General features: G+C 42.7%; 1 protein-coding gene and 1 long non-coding RNA gene across 14 annotated transcripts in view; one reads left to right on the plus strand and one right to left on the minus strand.

The window, feature by feature from the left end:
• Positions 1 to 16,952, minus strand: part of PTPRM (protein tyrosine phosphatase receptor type M) — a 777,671-nt gene that overhangs the window by 122,018 nt on the left and 638,701 nt on the right. For 7 of the 13 annotated variants that reach the window (XM_059409212.1, XM_059409216.1, XM_059409217.1 and 4 more), the window contains 2 exons: positions 14,198 to 14,209; positions 13,300 to 13,487 (listed from right to left, as the gene is read on the minus strand). In XM_059409212.1, the coding sequence (XP_059265195.1) occupies positions 13,300 to 13,487; positions 14,198 to 14,209 (200 nt within the window). The remainder of the gene's footprint in view (positions 1 to 13,299; positions 13,488 to 14,197; positions 14,210 to 16,952) is intronic. The other 6 variants (XM_059409214.1, XM_059409213.1, XM_059409218.1 and 3 more) reach the window with 1 other exon arrangement.
• LOC132023487 (uncharacterized) lies at positions 5,661 to 15,423 on the plus strand. The gene is made up of 2 exons (XR_009405967.1): positions 5,661 to 6,046; positions 14,975 to 15,423. It is a non-coding gene; the product is annotated as an uncharacterized LOC132023487 (long non-coding RNA).

The following is a 16,952-nucleotide window of genomic DNA, read 5'->3' on the forward strand; positions in this document are numbered from 1 at the left end:
AGCAGGGAGCCTGCTTCCTCCTCTCTCTGCCTGCCTCTCTGCCTGCTTGTGATCTCTCTCTGTCAAATAAATAAATAAAATCTTTAAAAAAAAAAAAGAAACACATGGACATTAAAGAGGGTAGACATGATTTCTCCACAGAAAACTCTAGAATAATCTACAGACAAATCACTGAAATAAAGATAGCTGAAAATGTTTCTGGACATAGGAGCAATATACAAAAGGCAACAGCTTGTGTGTGTGTACATATAAACATATACACACACCCACGTATATATACATACACACACCTCTATGTATTCAAGTGTATCTTCTATATTTTTGCAATAAAAAGAAAATATAACTATTTTTAAAAGATTTTATTTATTTGAGAGAAAGTGAGAGAAAGAACAAGTCAGGGGAGGGGCAGAAGGAGAGAGAGAGGGAGAAGCAGGGAGCCTGGTTTGGGGCTTGATCCCAGGACACTGAGATCATGACCTGAACTGAAGGCAGACACTTAGCTGACTGAGCCATCCAGATGTCTCACTTTATTTTTCTTAAAAAATATTTTATTTATTTATTTGACAGATAGAGATCACAAGTAGGCAGAGAGAGCAGGCAGAGACAGGAGGAAGGAGGCTCCATGCTGAGCAGAGATCCCGATGTGGGGCTCGATCTCAGGACCCCGAGATCATGACCTGAGCCGAAGGCAGCGGCTTAACCCACTGGGCCACCCAGGCGCCCCTCACTTTATTTTTTTAAGATTTATTTTTACTTATTTTAGAGAGAGAGAGAGAGAGAACAAGCAGGGATGGGTAGAGGTAGAAGGAAAGACAGCATTGAGCAGACTGCAAGCCAAGCGTGAAGCCTGACTTGGGCTCAGTCTCATGACCCTGAGATCACAACTTGAGATCATGACCTGAGGCAAAATCAAGAGTTGGGTGGTGGGCCAGATGCACCACCCAGGCCCCCCAAGAAAATATAACGTTAAAAGATGCTATGGCCATAACAAAATAAGTATATACAGCTAAAAGATGTACAAGACTTTATGGAGCGCTTTTTGAAACTTCACTAAAAATTATAAAGGAAGATCCCAATAAATGGAAACATAATCCATATTAACAAATAAGAAAACCTAATATTGCCAAGAGGTCAGTTCTCTTAATATTGGTAAATGGATCCCATGCAATTCCAAACGAAATTACAGGTTTTCATGAAGTTGATTGTATAAAATGTCCACATTTTCAACAGACAAGGTAAGGATTATGGAAGCACAAAGCCTAACAACTGCCAACACATTTCTAAAGAAGAACAAGGCAGACAAAGTCATACATAGAGTGCATACAAGTCAATAAGAGACCTTAACACCCTAGTGAAAAAAAGAGGCACATGATACGAACAATTCACTAAAGAAATTTTCACATGGCCAGTAAACATAGGAAGACATATCTAGTTTTAAATGGAACAATAAGATAGTCTTTTTTCACCCATCAAACTGGCAAGGATTAAAAATAAAAACTGACTACTGCTCACTGTAGTGCTGGTGGGTTGTAATAAGCATTCTGCAGGCTGCTCGTGGTGAGTGTGAACTGGTACAACTTTTTTGGAAAGCAAGTTGTCAATTTACCTGAAGAAACTTAAGGACCTTATACTCTTTGAACCAGTGAATCCATCTCTTGAAATCTATCTAGAGAGAACAATGGAGATAAATCCAAAGAATTATTCATGGCAGTGTTCAAGACAAAGCCATAGGAAACATTTGTGCTACAATACGAAGTGGGAAAACATTGTATGAAAAAATATATAATGCTTTTAATGCATTAAAACATTGGATGTACTGAAATATACTGAAAATTGATAGTGGGTTTGTGGGTGACTTTCCTTTCTTTTTTTTAAAAAAATATTTATTTATTTGACACAGAGAGAGAGAGAGCACAAGTAGGCAGAGCAAGAGGGAGAGGGAGAAGCAGACTTCCCGCTGAGCAGGGAGCCCAACACGGAACTTGATTCCAGGACCCTGGGATTATGACCTGAGCTGAAGGCAGTCACTTAATGACTGAGTCACCCAGGCACCTTGTCTTGTCCTTTCTTCTTTATAGTTTTCTTAAAATTTCCATAAAAAACTATGCATTGCTTTTATTTGTTTATTTAAGATTTATTTATTTGAGAGAGAGAGAGAGAGAGAAAGTGGGGGAGGGGCAGAGGAAGAGGAAGAGAGAGAATCCTTAAGTAGACACTTCCCACTGAGCACAGAGCCCCATGTGGGGCTTGATCCCAGGATCCTGAAATCATGACCTGAGCCCAAATGAAGAGTTGGATGCTCAATCAGTTGAGCCACCCAGGTGCCCCCATTTTGCTTTTAAAGGAGAACAACAATAAAATTGGGATTTGGAAAGCTTTAAAAACATATTTAGTTACTCTGTATCCTACAACTATTTTTTGTCATTAAAAGAGAGAAAAAATAAAAGCAAGCATTCTCTTTAGGCAGATAAATTATGTTAATTGGATTTATAGTACATTCTTTTCATGTTTCAAGGAATAGGCTTAAAATACATGTAGTGATCAGCCAAGTGAAATAGTTTGGCCATAAAACTGGCAAAGAACTCAAATGCATAATTACCTAAAGCACATAAATGCAATACATGTAAAAACATACGCTATTTATAATTAACCCTGAAGACATTATAACTGTTCAGTATCTCTCCTATGACTTCCCAAAAGTAAACGAGAAAAGGTATCCCTAAAGGGAAACAATAAAAGATAAAAGAAGTGAGAAAGTTTTTAAATGCACAAGATACTGAGTAATACAGGCAAATTCCAACATGGAGGTAAAACTACTTTTATTCCAAAAGATGCAAAAGAAGAAATTAGAAAAGTTGGCACATCTTTCTTTTTAGTGGCATGGCAGGTCAAAAAAATTATGGGCTCTGTTTCAACATTATTTTGGTCTGAATAATGCATGGGATGATCATGTGAATTGATACAATATGATGTGAAATGAACTAAGTAATTAAAAACATTTAATCCTGGGCGCCTGGGTGGCTCAGTGGGTTAAGCCGCTGCCTTCGGCTCAGGTCATGATCTCAGGGTCCTGGGATCAAGTCCCGCATCGGGCTCTCTGCTCAGCAGGGAGCCTGCTTCCTCCTCTCTCTCTCTCTGCCTGCCTCTCTGCCTACTTGGGATCTGTCTCTGTCAAATAAATAAATAAAATCTTAAAAAAAAAAAACATTTAATCCAAATAGTTCCTTATTATTCATGCTCCTTAAAAACTGGGGCAGTGAGGATCAAAGATTTATTGGAATTATGATCATAAACACATTTCCAAACATGGCAAGGGCTTGATACAGAAATGTACTAACATTCTTACTATATCCTCTCCATTCAGAGTTCTCAGTGTTTTGGAAATGGGGTGGGGGTTAGAAGTCAGAGTGGGAGGGGGTTGAGTCGGAGGAAGAGAGGGGAGGAAAAGCTAGAAAGGTTATACTAGGATGGAAACTACCTCCTTCAGAAATGCTGAATAAAGTCACAATTGGCAAGGGAGAGCCAGAGAGCTGCCCGTGGATGCTGAGTGGGGGCACTCTACACAGTGACTGCTGGGCTGTGGCTCTGAGGCAGCCAGTCAATGTCACCTGCTGGAAAAATCCCAGCCATGGACATTTGTCAACCAATCTGGAAGTCTGGCATCCCTGAGTGGCGGCACTACTGATGTGAGAGACATAAGGCGAACACCTGGTTCCCACAACTGATTGAGTTCCTTCAAGGAAGGTAAGTGGTTTGCTAGAGGGTCCAGCCCTAGGGTCTCAGCAGCCCCTTCATGACATGAGGTCAAAGGCTTGGGACCCACATCTTCTAATTGCCAATCTACTTGCCATTTCTACCATATAGCACTGTTCTTGGGAAAAAATGATTTGACTTTTCAACTAGTTATGTTTTTGTATCATTAAGTCAAAGCTTCAAGGTGTTATCCTGGTTCTGCCTAGACGACAGAAAGCCGGTTACCAGCACTGTCATCCTTGCATTGTATCATCTCACTGAAAAGAGATTCAGCATCTTCCAGAAAGGGTCTTTCAGAACACTGTAGGCTTTCACACACAACTCAAGTTTACACATTCATTTTCTCCCTCTACTAGATTGGTTGGCAGTAATGACCCAGGGAAGCAGCATATGGAACCCCCACTCTCCAGAGCTATAGCTTGATTTTAACTTATCACTGGTCCTGGTGGGATTCCGGGGTTTCAACGAGCCAGGCGTGCTGATATCCAAAGATATGGAGTCTCTGGTACATCTCAATGAAAAACAAGAGAAGGAGAGGGGTAATGCTGGAATGACCTCGCTCTCAGAGCTGGGACACTGAGCGAGATTAATGGGCAGCATCTGCTGCTGCCGAGATGCGGGAAGGCAGAGTTGGCACTGTCAGCGGGACCCCAGGGCTGGATGGGTCTTCTGCCAGAGGACAGAACGCTTCAAAGCAAACAAAACCACAGAGAGGAAAAATAATACTCTTGCCATGAAATCGCAAGTCAAATCAATAAACCACAAGGTTAATTTCCATAGGTTTGTAGTTCTGTGGTGTTGTGTGAGAAAGTGATTGGCACAATGGATAGAACATGGGGTTTGGAGTCCACAGATACGGGATAAATCCTTCCACTCGATGGTGGGATGGCCTTGGGAAAGTTTCTTAAATTTGGCATCATTTCCTCCTTGTCTGTAAATGGGTATGATAATGATGTACTAGCTTTCTGTTTAGAAAGATCCTTGTGCGTGCCTGTGTGTGTTTGTATGTGTGCATGTGTTTGTGCGTGTGCACGTCTCTGTACAGGGCTGAACATGAGATGTTAGATATCATGATCAAAACTCCAAGAGCCAGGGGTGCCTGGGTGACTCAGTGGGTTAAGCCTCTGTCTTCGGCTCAGGTCATGATCTCAGGGTCCTGGGATCGAGCCCCGCATCGGGCTCTCTGCTCAGCGGGGAGCCTGCTTCCCTTCCTCTCTCTGCTGGCCTCTCTGCCTACTTGTGATCTCTCTCTGTCAAATAAATAAATAAAATCTTAAAAAAAAAACCAAAAAACTCCAAGAGCCAATGAAGACTTTATGAAAAGTCTACTCCTCCAAGCTTTGCTCCCTGCTGAAATATGTCCATGATAACACAAATTACTTTGATGAGCTTTTAAACTGTATATGGTGATACATAGTTTCTCTCTTGGAATAGTCATGTTAAAGTCTAGCCTAAATAATTCTATATTCTTTCTACTGAAATTAAATAAGAAATTTAAAGCTAGCATGGGTTACAAATATTTATCCTAAAAATTTTTAAACACATGGTTGGCATTCAGTGAGTAGAATGATCAGCTAGACCCACGTCCATTAGGACCAGTTTTAAACAATTGGTTATTGGTAAGGTTCAACTTGGTCAACACCATTTTATTCCTGGTTGGTTCTTGCTAACTCACTTGATCCTATATGATGATTTATGGCACTGTGTGTATTTTGTCATAGCTCTATCCATCTTTAATTTCGTCTTCCCGTCTAGGGATGTGTGTGTTTAAATACCCAGAAATCCATTAAGCAAATACAAAGTAACTTCTATTTAGCAGTGTTTGTCAAATATCTATTGAGTAAGTCAGTTAATAAATAGCCAACCACATTATCAGTTAAGATACTGCCTGCTGTATTATCTGTACGTATGTTGCCTACCAGGTTACTCACAATGGACAGTGCAGGGGGGCGCAGGCTGTTTCTGATTTCGAGAACCAGGAGAGCTCCGGGAGGAGGCAATGTCTGAGTTGGGTCTTATGGAATCAGGTCCACGAAGAGGGAGCTGAAGTCCATCTAGGCAGAGGCCACAACATGAAGCAGTGCCTAGAGTCATGAAGGTGCTTGGAGCAGAGAGAGGACCATAAGACATGTGGTGGAAAGTGGCCACAAAAGCAAGCCTGAAGAACAGTCTAAGATCATATCCTGGAGGTCTGAGGAGACTGTGCTAAGGAGTTTCCCAGTCTTGGAAGGCATCCACAGCAGAGTTTTGAGCACCACGTGATAACACAGAGAGGACATGAGGCGATGGAAAGGTAAGTTAGGGTACTCTCATCATGGCCCCAGCAAGACTGCGAGGACCAGGCAGTGGGGTTGGAGAGAAAGGGATGGGATTGGAAATGGTGGGGAAGGTGAGCATTCGGGACCTGTAGGCAGCTGATGTGGCGGTGAGGACAGGGGAGGGGGCAATGACAGCCATGCTGAGGCTCACCAGGCCAAATTAGTGGGTGGTGACACCATCCAACTGATCCCAAATGCACATGAGGTCAGCAAGAGTGAGGACACAGGCACATCTGCAGTCCCTTCTGGGCCGCGTTCTGTGATTAATGTCATCTGACACTAAAAGCATGTTAACAAGTGGGAAAAGTACTCAACTTCTCCCAGGGTAGAACATTCTAACAACCAGCTTCCAAATGCAAACCACACAGTTGACCAGAGTGCCTGAAACAAGCTGGTAAATGTCTACGGCCATCAACTCTCATCAGAAGGAAGCCATAGTCTCGTAGGAAACAACAACTTTTAACCAAATTTTCTGAAGCTTGAGCTCATATGTGATATCATCAGGGGCACAGGCAAGAGGCAACTAAGTAAAAAACCAGCTAACACAGGGGAGGTCCTGACAGCAAGCACGACTACGGGGAACACAGAATAAAATAAAAAAGACACTTTCATATTCGCAGTGTAAAAAACAACAAACTACTCATAGTAAAATCAACCCTTTCTACTGCATTATTTAAAAGCATGCAGAAACTTTTATCCAATAAGAAAGTATCTATAAACACTTGCACTCGATTTGCCCCAAATAGCCTGAGCAACTTCAAAATTTCGGATAGGTGTTTTTCTCATCTTCTCATGGACCAGCTCAGCATCACCATAATAATTTAAAAAAAAAAAAAATGTGTCAAAACTCACTTGGCTGCTCCAGCCACTGGAGGCACAGCTGTTGTGATTCTTAACGCATTTACAGTGCCTGCCAATTCTCCCTCTAATGCCACATCCTTAAGCTTTCAGTGGTTTGGCTTTGTTTGTTTTGTATCCTGTGGAACAGAAAATAACCTGCACTGATTGTGGCGATTGATTGACTCAGCTGGGGCCTCAGAGTATGAAATGGCAACTGAAACGCATATCTGAAAGTGTGTGTGGGCTGGAGGTGAGCAGGAAGGGGGTGCCCCCACCCCTGATTATAGGCGCAAGCATGGAACCAGCCGAGGTCAGGCAATGGTTCTATCAACTTAGTAACACAAAGTACCTTGTATTCTGCTTGCTGCTCCCAGCTTTCGGTACCTAACAAAGAGGCTGCCCGCACAGGGCGCAGGGAGGGCTCTGAAAACTTTTCGAGAGAGAAGGACACACAGTTCTCCCTCTGTCAGCTAACCTCCAGCTGGGGAGGGGCAGACAGCCCTGGGGTAGGGCGGTCCTCCCAGGCCCTGCGGCTGTCCCCTCTAAGGATCCACATTTGTCTTCCCTGGCCTGTCCTGTCTAACAGCATCTGAGCCTGAATGTGGAATCATACTTGCAAAGGCCACAGAGAGGAGGCGGCTTTCTTTAACGTTTCGCTGGCTTCCCTGAGGTGGGAGGCAAGCAAGCAAAAAACAGACTTTGAAGGGCACTTCAGACGTTTTAATAATAATTCCTTCTTCCTTGGCACAACTTTGGTCAAACATGAAAAAAGAGCCAAATATTAATAACTGGACTCCATGAAACAAAATCAGCTATTTTACTCAGAAAAGAGGGGGAAAGATGAGAGGGGAAAATATCTAATGCATATATTTTTTCAAAGACTTATAAGGGTCTACCAGCAGATAGACACGTTTAAAGACAACTCAGGTTTCAGAAAAACGCATAGGCTGTACTTAAGCCTGAAGATTTTGGCATAACAACTTCAATTTCCCAGTTTAAATTGAGCTGAAAAACAGTCTCCATGTTCAATTATAAAATTAATCACCAGTGCTTGTACCCTTGAGAAATATACAGGAGAAAAGTAAGTGGGATAAGTATAATACTTCCCTAAATATATTTAGATATATATGTATACACTTTTTTTTTTTCTTCTTCTCAAGAGCAGGCTGCAAAGTGTTACTTAGGTTTACAAGTTTTAGTTCAGTAATTGGAAAATAAATTTTTGTGGCCCAGAGCAATATTGATTATTAGCTAATGAGGGTCATCTGTGTTTTTCAGGATGCCCTACCTGGGAGTAGTTTTAAAGTGTGGTCCCTTCCTTTCTCTTAATTTTACAGTGATAGCAAAATGCGCTCTTTTAGAATTAAGCAACTGTGGTCCTGTGTAAGGTTAATGTCTTTTCTGCTTGGATCCGCAGAGGGACTTCAAATCAGTCATAAAATAGAGAATGAAAGAAGGTCTTCTGGGGATCCCAGAGGGGAAGAGATTCACTCTCCAACCCCACAGGGTCCACACTGAGGCCCCCGGGGGCAGCGACAAGTGAGAGGACAGGTCACCCGTGTCTAGGATGGGGCCTGTCAGTTCAGGGAGGAGCAGCAGAGTCACTGTGACTCCAGAGCACAAAGGCCCAAGTCTGTGGGGAGGGAGGGATGGGGAGTGGGCAGGAAGGCACAGTCCTACCTTGTGTTCCCTGTTCATGCTCTCTTTTTTCTCCCATTTTTGGTAAAGGCACAGATGTTCCCCAAGGGGTTAGCACAGATTGCTTGCTAGGAGAAAGGACACGCTCCTCTCTGCAGCAAAGTAAACAAACTTGTTCTTTCTGTTCTGTCTTTCTCCTGAGATCCCTGATCCACTCTCCGATGACAACCTGCCATTTTCTGTTCAATTCAGCATGTTTACTTTTTTATTGTGATTCATGTCTGAGTTTCTTTTGAATCAAATTACTGCATTTCCCTGGTGAGGTATGACATATGACGGTCTTGTTAGAACAAAATCAAATATAAAATTTGCACTCAGTGCTGCTCCGTCTCGTCCCCACCACATGTTTTCCCTTTGGTTTGGACACACTTCTGTCGGCTACTGGAACGGTAATGAGTCCTTCCAGCGCTTGGGAGAATTTTCAGACATTTCTGTCTTGGAAACAATAAAGACAGACGGTTTGAAACAGTATCAACAGAGAGAAAGTCACTATTTCAAAATTAGTTTACAACCTAGATGGCTGTTTTCCCCCAATAAGCATGGATTGAAGAAAACCAGAAAGACCAACTGATTGACACTGGTGAGTCACAACAGCAGCTGAAGACTTTCTTGACATTTTATCCCTGGAGATATAACATCATTCACTGTTTCAGTGCGTCTGAAACAGTGAATGGGAATGGAACAATGTAATTGATATTACACTTTACAGTGACTAGTTTCCCTCTCCCCTTTACTTTTCTGCATGCTGATTATTATCTTTCAAGCAATTTTCTGTGTGCCTCGTACAAATAATGTTTAAAAACTAGGTTGAGCCAAATAGTGCAAGAATGAGTCTCCGTCCAAATACAGGAGAGACTTAATGTTACCTGAGTCCTTCTTCTGTTCCCACAGCTTCCAGGGTGACGTTCAAGCTTCTTGGTGGGATGCTTTTTGATCAAAGCCTGACTACCTGTGACCCCCAGCCCTTCCTAGGATTCAGGCACATAGCACTACTGCCATTTTGGAGCACACCCCATTCTCTGCCTGGAATCTGTCCTTTTCCACTTCCTGGCCAACTCCCGCTCACTATTTTCAGGAGTCATCCAAGCTCAGTCTGGTGCCCCAGACTAGACGACGGGCCCTCAGTGGCCTTGAAAGGACTGCTGTGAATCTCTCTTGTGGGATTCAAGCTGACAGACATGCTGTAGTCCCCGTATGGCATGAGCTTCTGGTGGGGGAGGGTGAGACAGGAAGTTCTCCATCTCCCCAGCATCCGGCAGTGTCAGATTCACGGCACCCACTTAGTACACACTGGCCAGTTAACAAGTGCGGCAACTTGTTAAATTAACTGCCTCTCCTCCATCTTTTGTTGCCAAAGACACCCTAGAAACTTTAAAAAAAAAAAAAAAAAAAACCAAAAACAGTATTTGGTCATCTATAGTCATACCATTCTCTAGGACTTTCTTAATTTAGATATGAAAATATTCTTTTAGCAACAAAAGGTGACAGGATCTACTTTGAAATACTTATTTTCTCAAACCCTTTGTCCACAGAATCAAACCTACCTACTCATTTAAGTGACTTTTTAAATGGGAACTTTGGATGATACACGATACATGGTAAGGAAACCAATGAGTGTTTTAGACAAAGCCAAAATGTACTAAGCCATAATGTGACTGGCTCACTCTATCCTCAGAGTGCTGAACACAAGAAATGACAGAGATGGACTGAAACCACAAAATGACACAATTTCCCCACAAAGAACACGGTGTGAACTTTTCTCTTGGCTCTTATTATGAGTTAGTATTTTTCTTTTTTACTGCTTAACACTTGAACTAAATGCCAGATTCGATCCTAACACTTAGGCTGCTACATGAGGTAATCCCCCAGTAAGCTTATGAGGTTGACACTATAGGTATTCCATTTTATGGAGGAGGAACCCGAGGCCCAGAGAGGGTACACAGCTTACCCAAGGTCACACGGCTAAAAAGATGCAGAGCTGAGCTGGAGTACAGTGTCTGGCCCCAGAGCCTGTGTCCCAAACGACAGCGAGATGTATGTTGCACCAGGCAGACAGGGTATGCCTGACTTCCTCTGTGGATGCGGGATGTCTGGATGGCTCAGTAGGTTAAGCCTCTGCCTTTGGCTCAGGTCATGATCTCAGGGTCCTGGGATTGAGCCTTGCATCTGGACTCTCTGCTCCAAAGGGGAGCCTGCTTCCCCCTCTCACCTCAGCCTGCCTCTCTGCCTCCTTGTGATCTCTCTCTCAGTCAAGTAAATAAGCAAAATCTTAAAAAAAAAAAAAAATGAAAGGATGCACACTCAGCCACATGGTTCACAGAGGTGTATGTGGAGCGCAAGGACTGCCCCCTACAGAATCTTCCATTTCATAATTCTCCCTCTAACACTTCCCTGTTTATTCCTGCTTTTCTCTCTAGCACATGTTCTTTTTAACTTTTTCCCCTTTCTTCTTCTTTCCATCTTTAAAAAATAAAAAACCAATAAACTGATAATGGTTTTGGTTGCTTAAAAGTATTTCCCCCTGCCCCCCAGTTTCTTGAGATATAACTGACATGTAACATTGTGTCAGTTTCAGGTGTGCAAAGTGATGACTTGAGACGCGCATATATATTACAGTCCTCTCTGATCCACTGAATAGCTAAAATGAGAAAGAGTTTCTTGAAATGTAATTAATACATTTTATTTCAGTGTAACAACCCTTAATAAATCTTCCATTATAAACTGCTTCAAATGAGTATACCCTATTCTAGTTTGCACTTATAAATCATATTTCTTCAGGAGATATGACTGGAAAGTGAATTTTTGTATGCTTTCAAATATGCATCATCTATAGTGTGTTATTGGAAGTCTTGAGGTATTTTTATGTAGTCCGTGAAAAATGGGACTTAGGTGATCTTATGAATCGTTATTTGAACCTCTAACTAATCTCTTTGACATTAACATCTTTAATAAACATTTGAGCAATATCTGCATTCAGAATATTGGATAGAACTAAGACATCATCTCTATTCATTAGGCTTATATTTTTTCACTAACCTAATTTTGTCTTTCATAAGATATTAATGCTTTTGGAAGTCTTACTCTTAATCCTATTAATTCCTAAGCTACCCTTTAAAAGTGCATGAGGAAATATGCAAAGGCAGTCAGTTTCATGGAATTACAAGCAAAATTGCTAAAGGTAGCTCTAAGAACTTCGGGGTCTCTAAAATGCAAAACTTTATTGGAAAATATTGCCTGGACTGAAATCTGACCATCGAGGCCCAGTTTCCTTGGTGCAGTGGCCTTGTGAGCTGAGGTCACTGGCAACAAGGAGAATGCTCATGTCAGCAGAGTGTGTGTCTGTCCGTTTCTCTGCATTGGCCTAAAGACCCAGTCTTAAAAGCCGCATGGTGCAGCTCTGATGGCTCTAAAGAAATCTCTGGCGATTCAGCTCAGAAGTGGGGCTAAATCCAAGACAACACCACATCTGGGGCATGAAATGAAGGATCCTGAGTGTCCCCGAGAGAGAAAGAAGCAGAATTTGAGGGCGCCTGGGTGTCTCAGTGGGTTAAGCCACTGCCTTCGGCTCAGGTCATGATCTCAGGGTCCTGGGATCGAGTCCCGCATCGGGCTCTCTGCTCAGCAGGGAGCCTGCTTCCTTCTCTCTCTCTCTCTCTCTCTGCCTGCCTCTCAGTGTACTTGTAATTTCTCTCTGTCAAATAAATAAATAAAATCTTTAAAAAAAAAAAAAAAGAAAAAAGAAGCAGAATTTGAAACTTGTAGGATACAGAGATGGTAGGAACTGATTTTTAAAATACTCTTAATTCCAGACCAAACGTTTCCCGACTGTGAGCTGATTACGGAGACATGCTATCACAGACACATTCTAAAATGTCCAGAGCTCCCTATCTATATAATCTTGTTTGCACTGTTTGCAGGCTGCTACTTTTTTCTCCACCAATGCATGTGAACTAATCTTATTTAATAAGGTAAAGTTTACCCCGCTATCTTCCTCACCCTCACTGGCCTCAGCCATACACACACATACTCAAGGGATGGGATGCTTCTTTGAATCCGATTTCTTCATGTCAACTAATTCTCTCCAGTTCTTGAATGGCTTTCCAACAGAATTAGCTAATGACTGAGCTGGCAAAGTGCGCCCTACATTTTAGGGAAGGTTAAGAGAACATTGCGGTGCCTAGAAATGTCCCTGGAAGTCCCCCGCACTAGATCCCTCTACAATCCACACGCTCTGGGCTGGCAGGACAGCGGCTGTCACAGCCATGACACTAGCCAGCCCCTTTCCTGGGGCCTAATCTGCACCACATGACATCACTGGTTGGTCTGTAATTGCTTTAAGTGGACAGTTTCTTCCTGGATAACTACCGCAACATTGTTAGGCTTTAACATCATACTTAATTATAGAAAAAGCCAAGAAGCGTAATCATGAACAGGGAAAGAACCAGCTCAGCCTCTGTTCTGTTGCATATTTATGAGGACAAAGGGAAATGGGGAAGTGGTCCTCCTTTTTCCATTTCACATAGGTTTCCTTCCTGGTACAGTGTCTCACTGCTGGATGGGTGAAAACAGGTCCCTTTCTGGCAGCCCCCAACCCCGCCTTGCCCCGATCCACCCCGGGGATCCTGCCGACTGGCTGCAGGAGTTGGGAGCACGGTCCTGGGCATGGTGCCCAGCAAAGAGCTCATCTCACCTCGTATTCCTCCTTGAAGCCGTAGCCCTCGGCACACTTCATCTGCGTGATGTGCTGAAGCAGGTCCGCCACCCGGATGGCGGGGTGCAGCTGCCCGGTCTGGTAGGGCACGTCGGCCGGCTCTCGCTTCTTGTAAGTGTGTGACTGCACCAAGCTGCTGGTGTCGCTGGCCATCGTGTGGCTTTCGTCTAGGAAAAGAAGGCCACGACGGGAGTGAGGGAGGACCAGTGGGCTACATGCGGGATCCCTGAGGACGCTCAGAAGCTGCTGCTGACATCCCCTCCACCTATGGCTCCAACCATCCCCACGGTGGCTCAGTGAGAAAGAAAAGTTAGATGTTTAGAAATTTACATGGGCTCGGCAATACTGATAGGAATGCGGCAGAAATCTTTGTTTTTACAAAGCAGTCCAAACGATATATTGATTTCACAAAGCTAGTTGGTAGGAACCCTTTATTTAGCCTTTGAGCACTCAAGTTTATAGAAGTTTCCGTCTGAAACTTCACCAAGGCCTGGTGCAAAACCAGCCTTGTCCTCTTCCAAAGATTCGTTAACTAGTTTGTATGATGATGTAAATAAACTCTGTACAGATGTTCTGTGAGCAAAGTAAAAGTGTACAAAATGGGTTGGCTTGGAAAGCTAGCAATGAAAATGTGGACTCGACACATGAAATCCAAAGAGAGCAGAAATAGAAAGCGGATGATGAGTCACTCGCATGCTGCAGTGTCAGAAAGCTTGACAGAAGGTTGTGGACCAGCGCATGACACACAGAATGTTCTACAAGAGCTAACATGCAGGCCGGCACACAGCAGAACCAGCTGGCTTTGTCAGAATCTACAGATAAGACACACACTCCCACTCCCTCCACACCTTTTCCGTGGGCGAATGGGGGAACTTACCATTTATTGGCACTTTTAAGAAGGTACATATCAGGAGAAAAGAGGAGGAGAAAAAGGAAACAGGGCATAAGCAATAGTACTGTGTGAATAATTACAGGTAGTTTTTATTCTGCGCTTTACTTTTATGGTTAAGTTTTCTATCTGCAGGTGATCAGAGGTCAGAGCCTCAATCCTCCCATCACCTTAGGATAGGGGCGTTTTATTGAAGTCCTCAAAACCAAAAAGGAGGTTAGAATAGTATCATAATTACTTTTCATCCCCCGTGAATTAACTAATGACTAAATAAGTCTTTGTATTTGACACATTTTTTCATTTAAATTTCTTGAACACGTCAACCAAGATGTACTATAAAACTAATGCCAAAATTTGATCAAATAAGCCTAAAAAGGCTGTATCTTAATGGAAGACTCCTAGTACATTAGATTAACGAACTGCAGAAACTGTAGCTATTAAAAGATGTCTGATGCAGGAAAGGGCTATTAGATTAAGACTACAGGTTAGCTACAGGTTAGCTACGTGCTACAGGTTAGCTCATGATAATGCTGAATCCCTTTAGCCATTCTGTGATTGAGGCTGTGTCTCATAAACTATAATGCGAACTTCACTTAAAAAGAGAATGTTAAATCAAAATTGATTTTGGGTATAGAGAATTAAAACATATATACAAAGGGACAAGTTCATTTAAAAAAAATTCCCAGAATGTTTATGAATAGGGAATTCAGCTATGGGTATTATTATTATTATTATTTAATTTGATTTTTTTTTTTTTTTAAACAGCTCCAGGAGAAATTTCATTCAGGGGCACTCGGCTGTGGGCCTGGTTTTCCAACCTCAGTTCTATCTGCGTCGCAAAGCCCCTGGGGATGCATGGTATGGAAGGTGGTACACAAGTGTGTAGCTATGTCGCTGTTGCTGAAATGGCACCTGGATCACCACAAGGTGGCTAAAGACACAAAGACAAAATAAAAAGGAGTGGTACACTGATTTTATGATTTTCGTTTTCATTTGGATTTGCTTTGATTAGCCACTCAGACGCTCCCATTCTATTAGAACAGTCACAAAGAAACCGGGATGTTTTTTGCGTCCGATCTGCTTGCTGGCAACTGCCAAGCCCCTAAAGTGGGGTATGGGACCCCTGCTGAAGGACTGACTCCCTGGAGCTGTCAGCTACTCCAGCAGGAAGTTCTGTTCTTGATGCGAAAATAAATGGAACATTAATTAGTTTCCCCCCTGTGCCTCTCTCATTCTCTCCATTTTGTACCTTTTGGGATAAACGTAATTAAATGCCCTCCATTGTGGACTGACCTTCTAAATTTCCCCTAAATGAATCATCTGGGCCTTTCTGGTGGAGACACCGTAGCTGGGTAGGGCTCTGGTCCTAGGGCAAGGCATTCTTGGAAGGTTTAATTCCCGGGGTGGCCAACACTGTCACCACTGTACTGATCGCGCCCGCTGTATTATGATGAGCTTGGCCTCATTACTAGCGTGCAGGACCCGTTAAACATGACCGAGGCCATCCCAGAAATGAGGGCTATTATCAAGTACACAGACATCGGAGAGGGAATAGAAGGCTTCTCGTGCCACCTGTGGCATGAAACTGGGTCACCCACACAATGAGAAATTCTTGATGCCACCGAAATTACTGGGTAATCGGTTTGCTCTGACTTAAAAAGAATGATTACTGATAAAATATGGCTTTTCACATTGATTTCTTATATTGGCTTAAAAATTACCAACAATGTTTTCAATTAAAAATTATGCCTTGGAGGAAATCAGAAACAAAGCTTCTCACTAACAGTTCTGACAGTTTTTGAAGAACTGTGAATTAATTCTACCTATATTCTTTAAGAGGCTATCTTCAGTTCTCAATGAACCAGCTGACAAATCTAGAACTGAAATGGGTGTCCCATTTTTGAGGTGTGTGTGGGGAATTCTATCTACTTATCTGTCAATATCTGTCTACCTATCTACATCTATCTATCAAAATCTGTCCATCAACATCTACCTACCTACCTATCAATCTCTTTCCCTCTCTCTCTCTTGCTCTCTTTTATTTACTTGTTTTTTTGGAAGAAAATGACGTAAAGGCATACTACAGCTCTTTACATGAGGCTGGGCACCCTAGCACATGAGCATAAAGGGTGGAGATAATACACTATTTCAGGTCACAGCAAAACCCTCTTGGCTCCAGCACTGATGTCTGTCCAGCTTATCCTCTTCCCAAGGTGTCCCGGGATCATCTCATTCATCCTTACTATGCAATATATAGATTCACTGCACCAAACACCATGGGAAGAATGGTTCCCAAACACTGCCTTTTGCAGCGCTGGTACATATATAAGCCAGACGTGATAACAGTTATTTGTCAATCTGGCCGACTTCCTTTTCACGAATGTGCATCACTTTTGCTACTTGAATCATCTGTTCAAATGATTCCCTTTTGGCAAAGAAGCCTAACCAAGTTTCAAAGATGTCCTTAGTGTTCATAATAACAAAGCAATGACTTTAACAAATGATATTTGTTTAATAAGCTTATTTTAATCCTGCTGTGCAATCTGAACATTTTCTTCCCTCTGACAGTGCACGTCTTCGCCCTCCCCACTCCGGCTCCCCCAAGGTCAGAACATCTACTAAAGGAGCTGCAGAATGAATGCCGTGGCATACGAAGAAATCACAAATCCCCGCCTATCACATTCTGCAAATGTCATCTGCATGTAGATTACTTTGTTCGGGTGCCTAAAATTAGCCTGTGCCC

The sequence above is a fragment of the Mustela nigripes genome, chromosome 8 (genome assembly GCF_022355385.1).
Source record: "Mustela nigripes isolate SB6536 chromosome 8, MUSNIG.SB6536, whole genome shotgun sequence".
Taxonomy (NCBI): Eukaryota; Metazoa; Chordata; class Mammalia; order Carnivora; family Mustelidae; genus Mustela; species Mustela nigripes.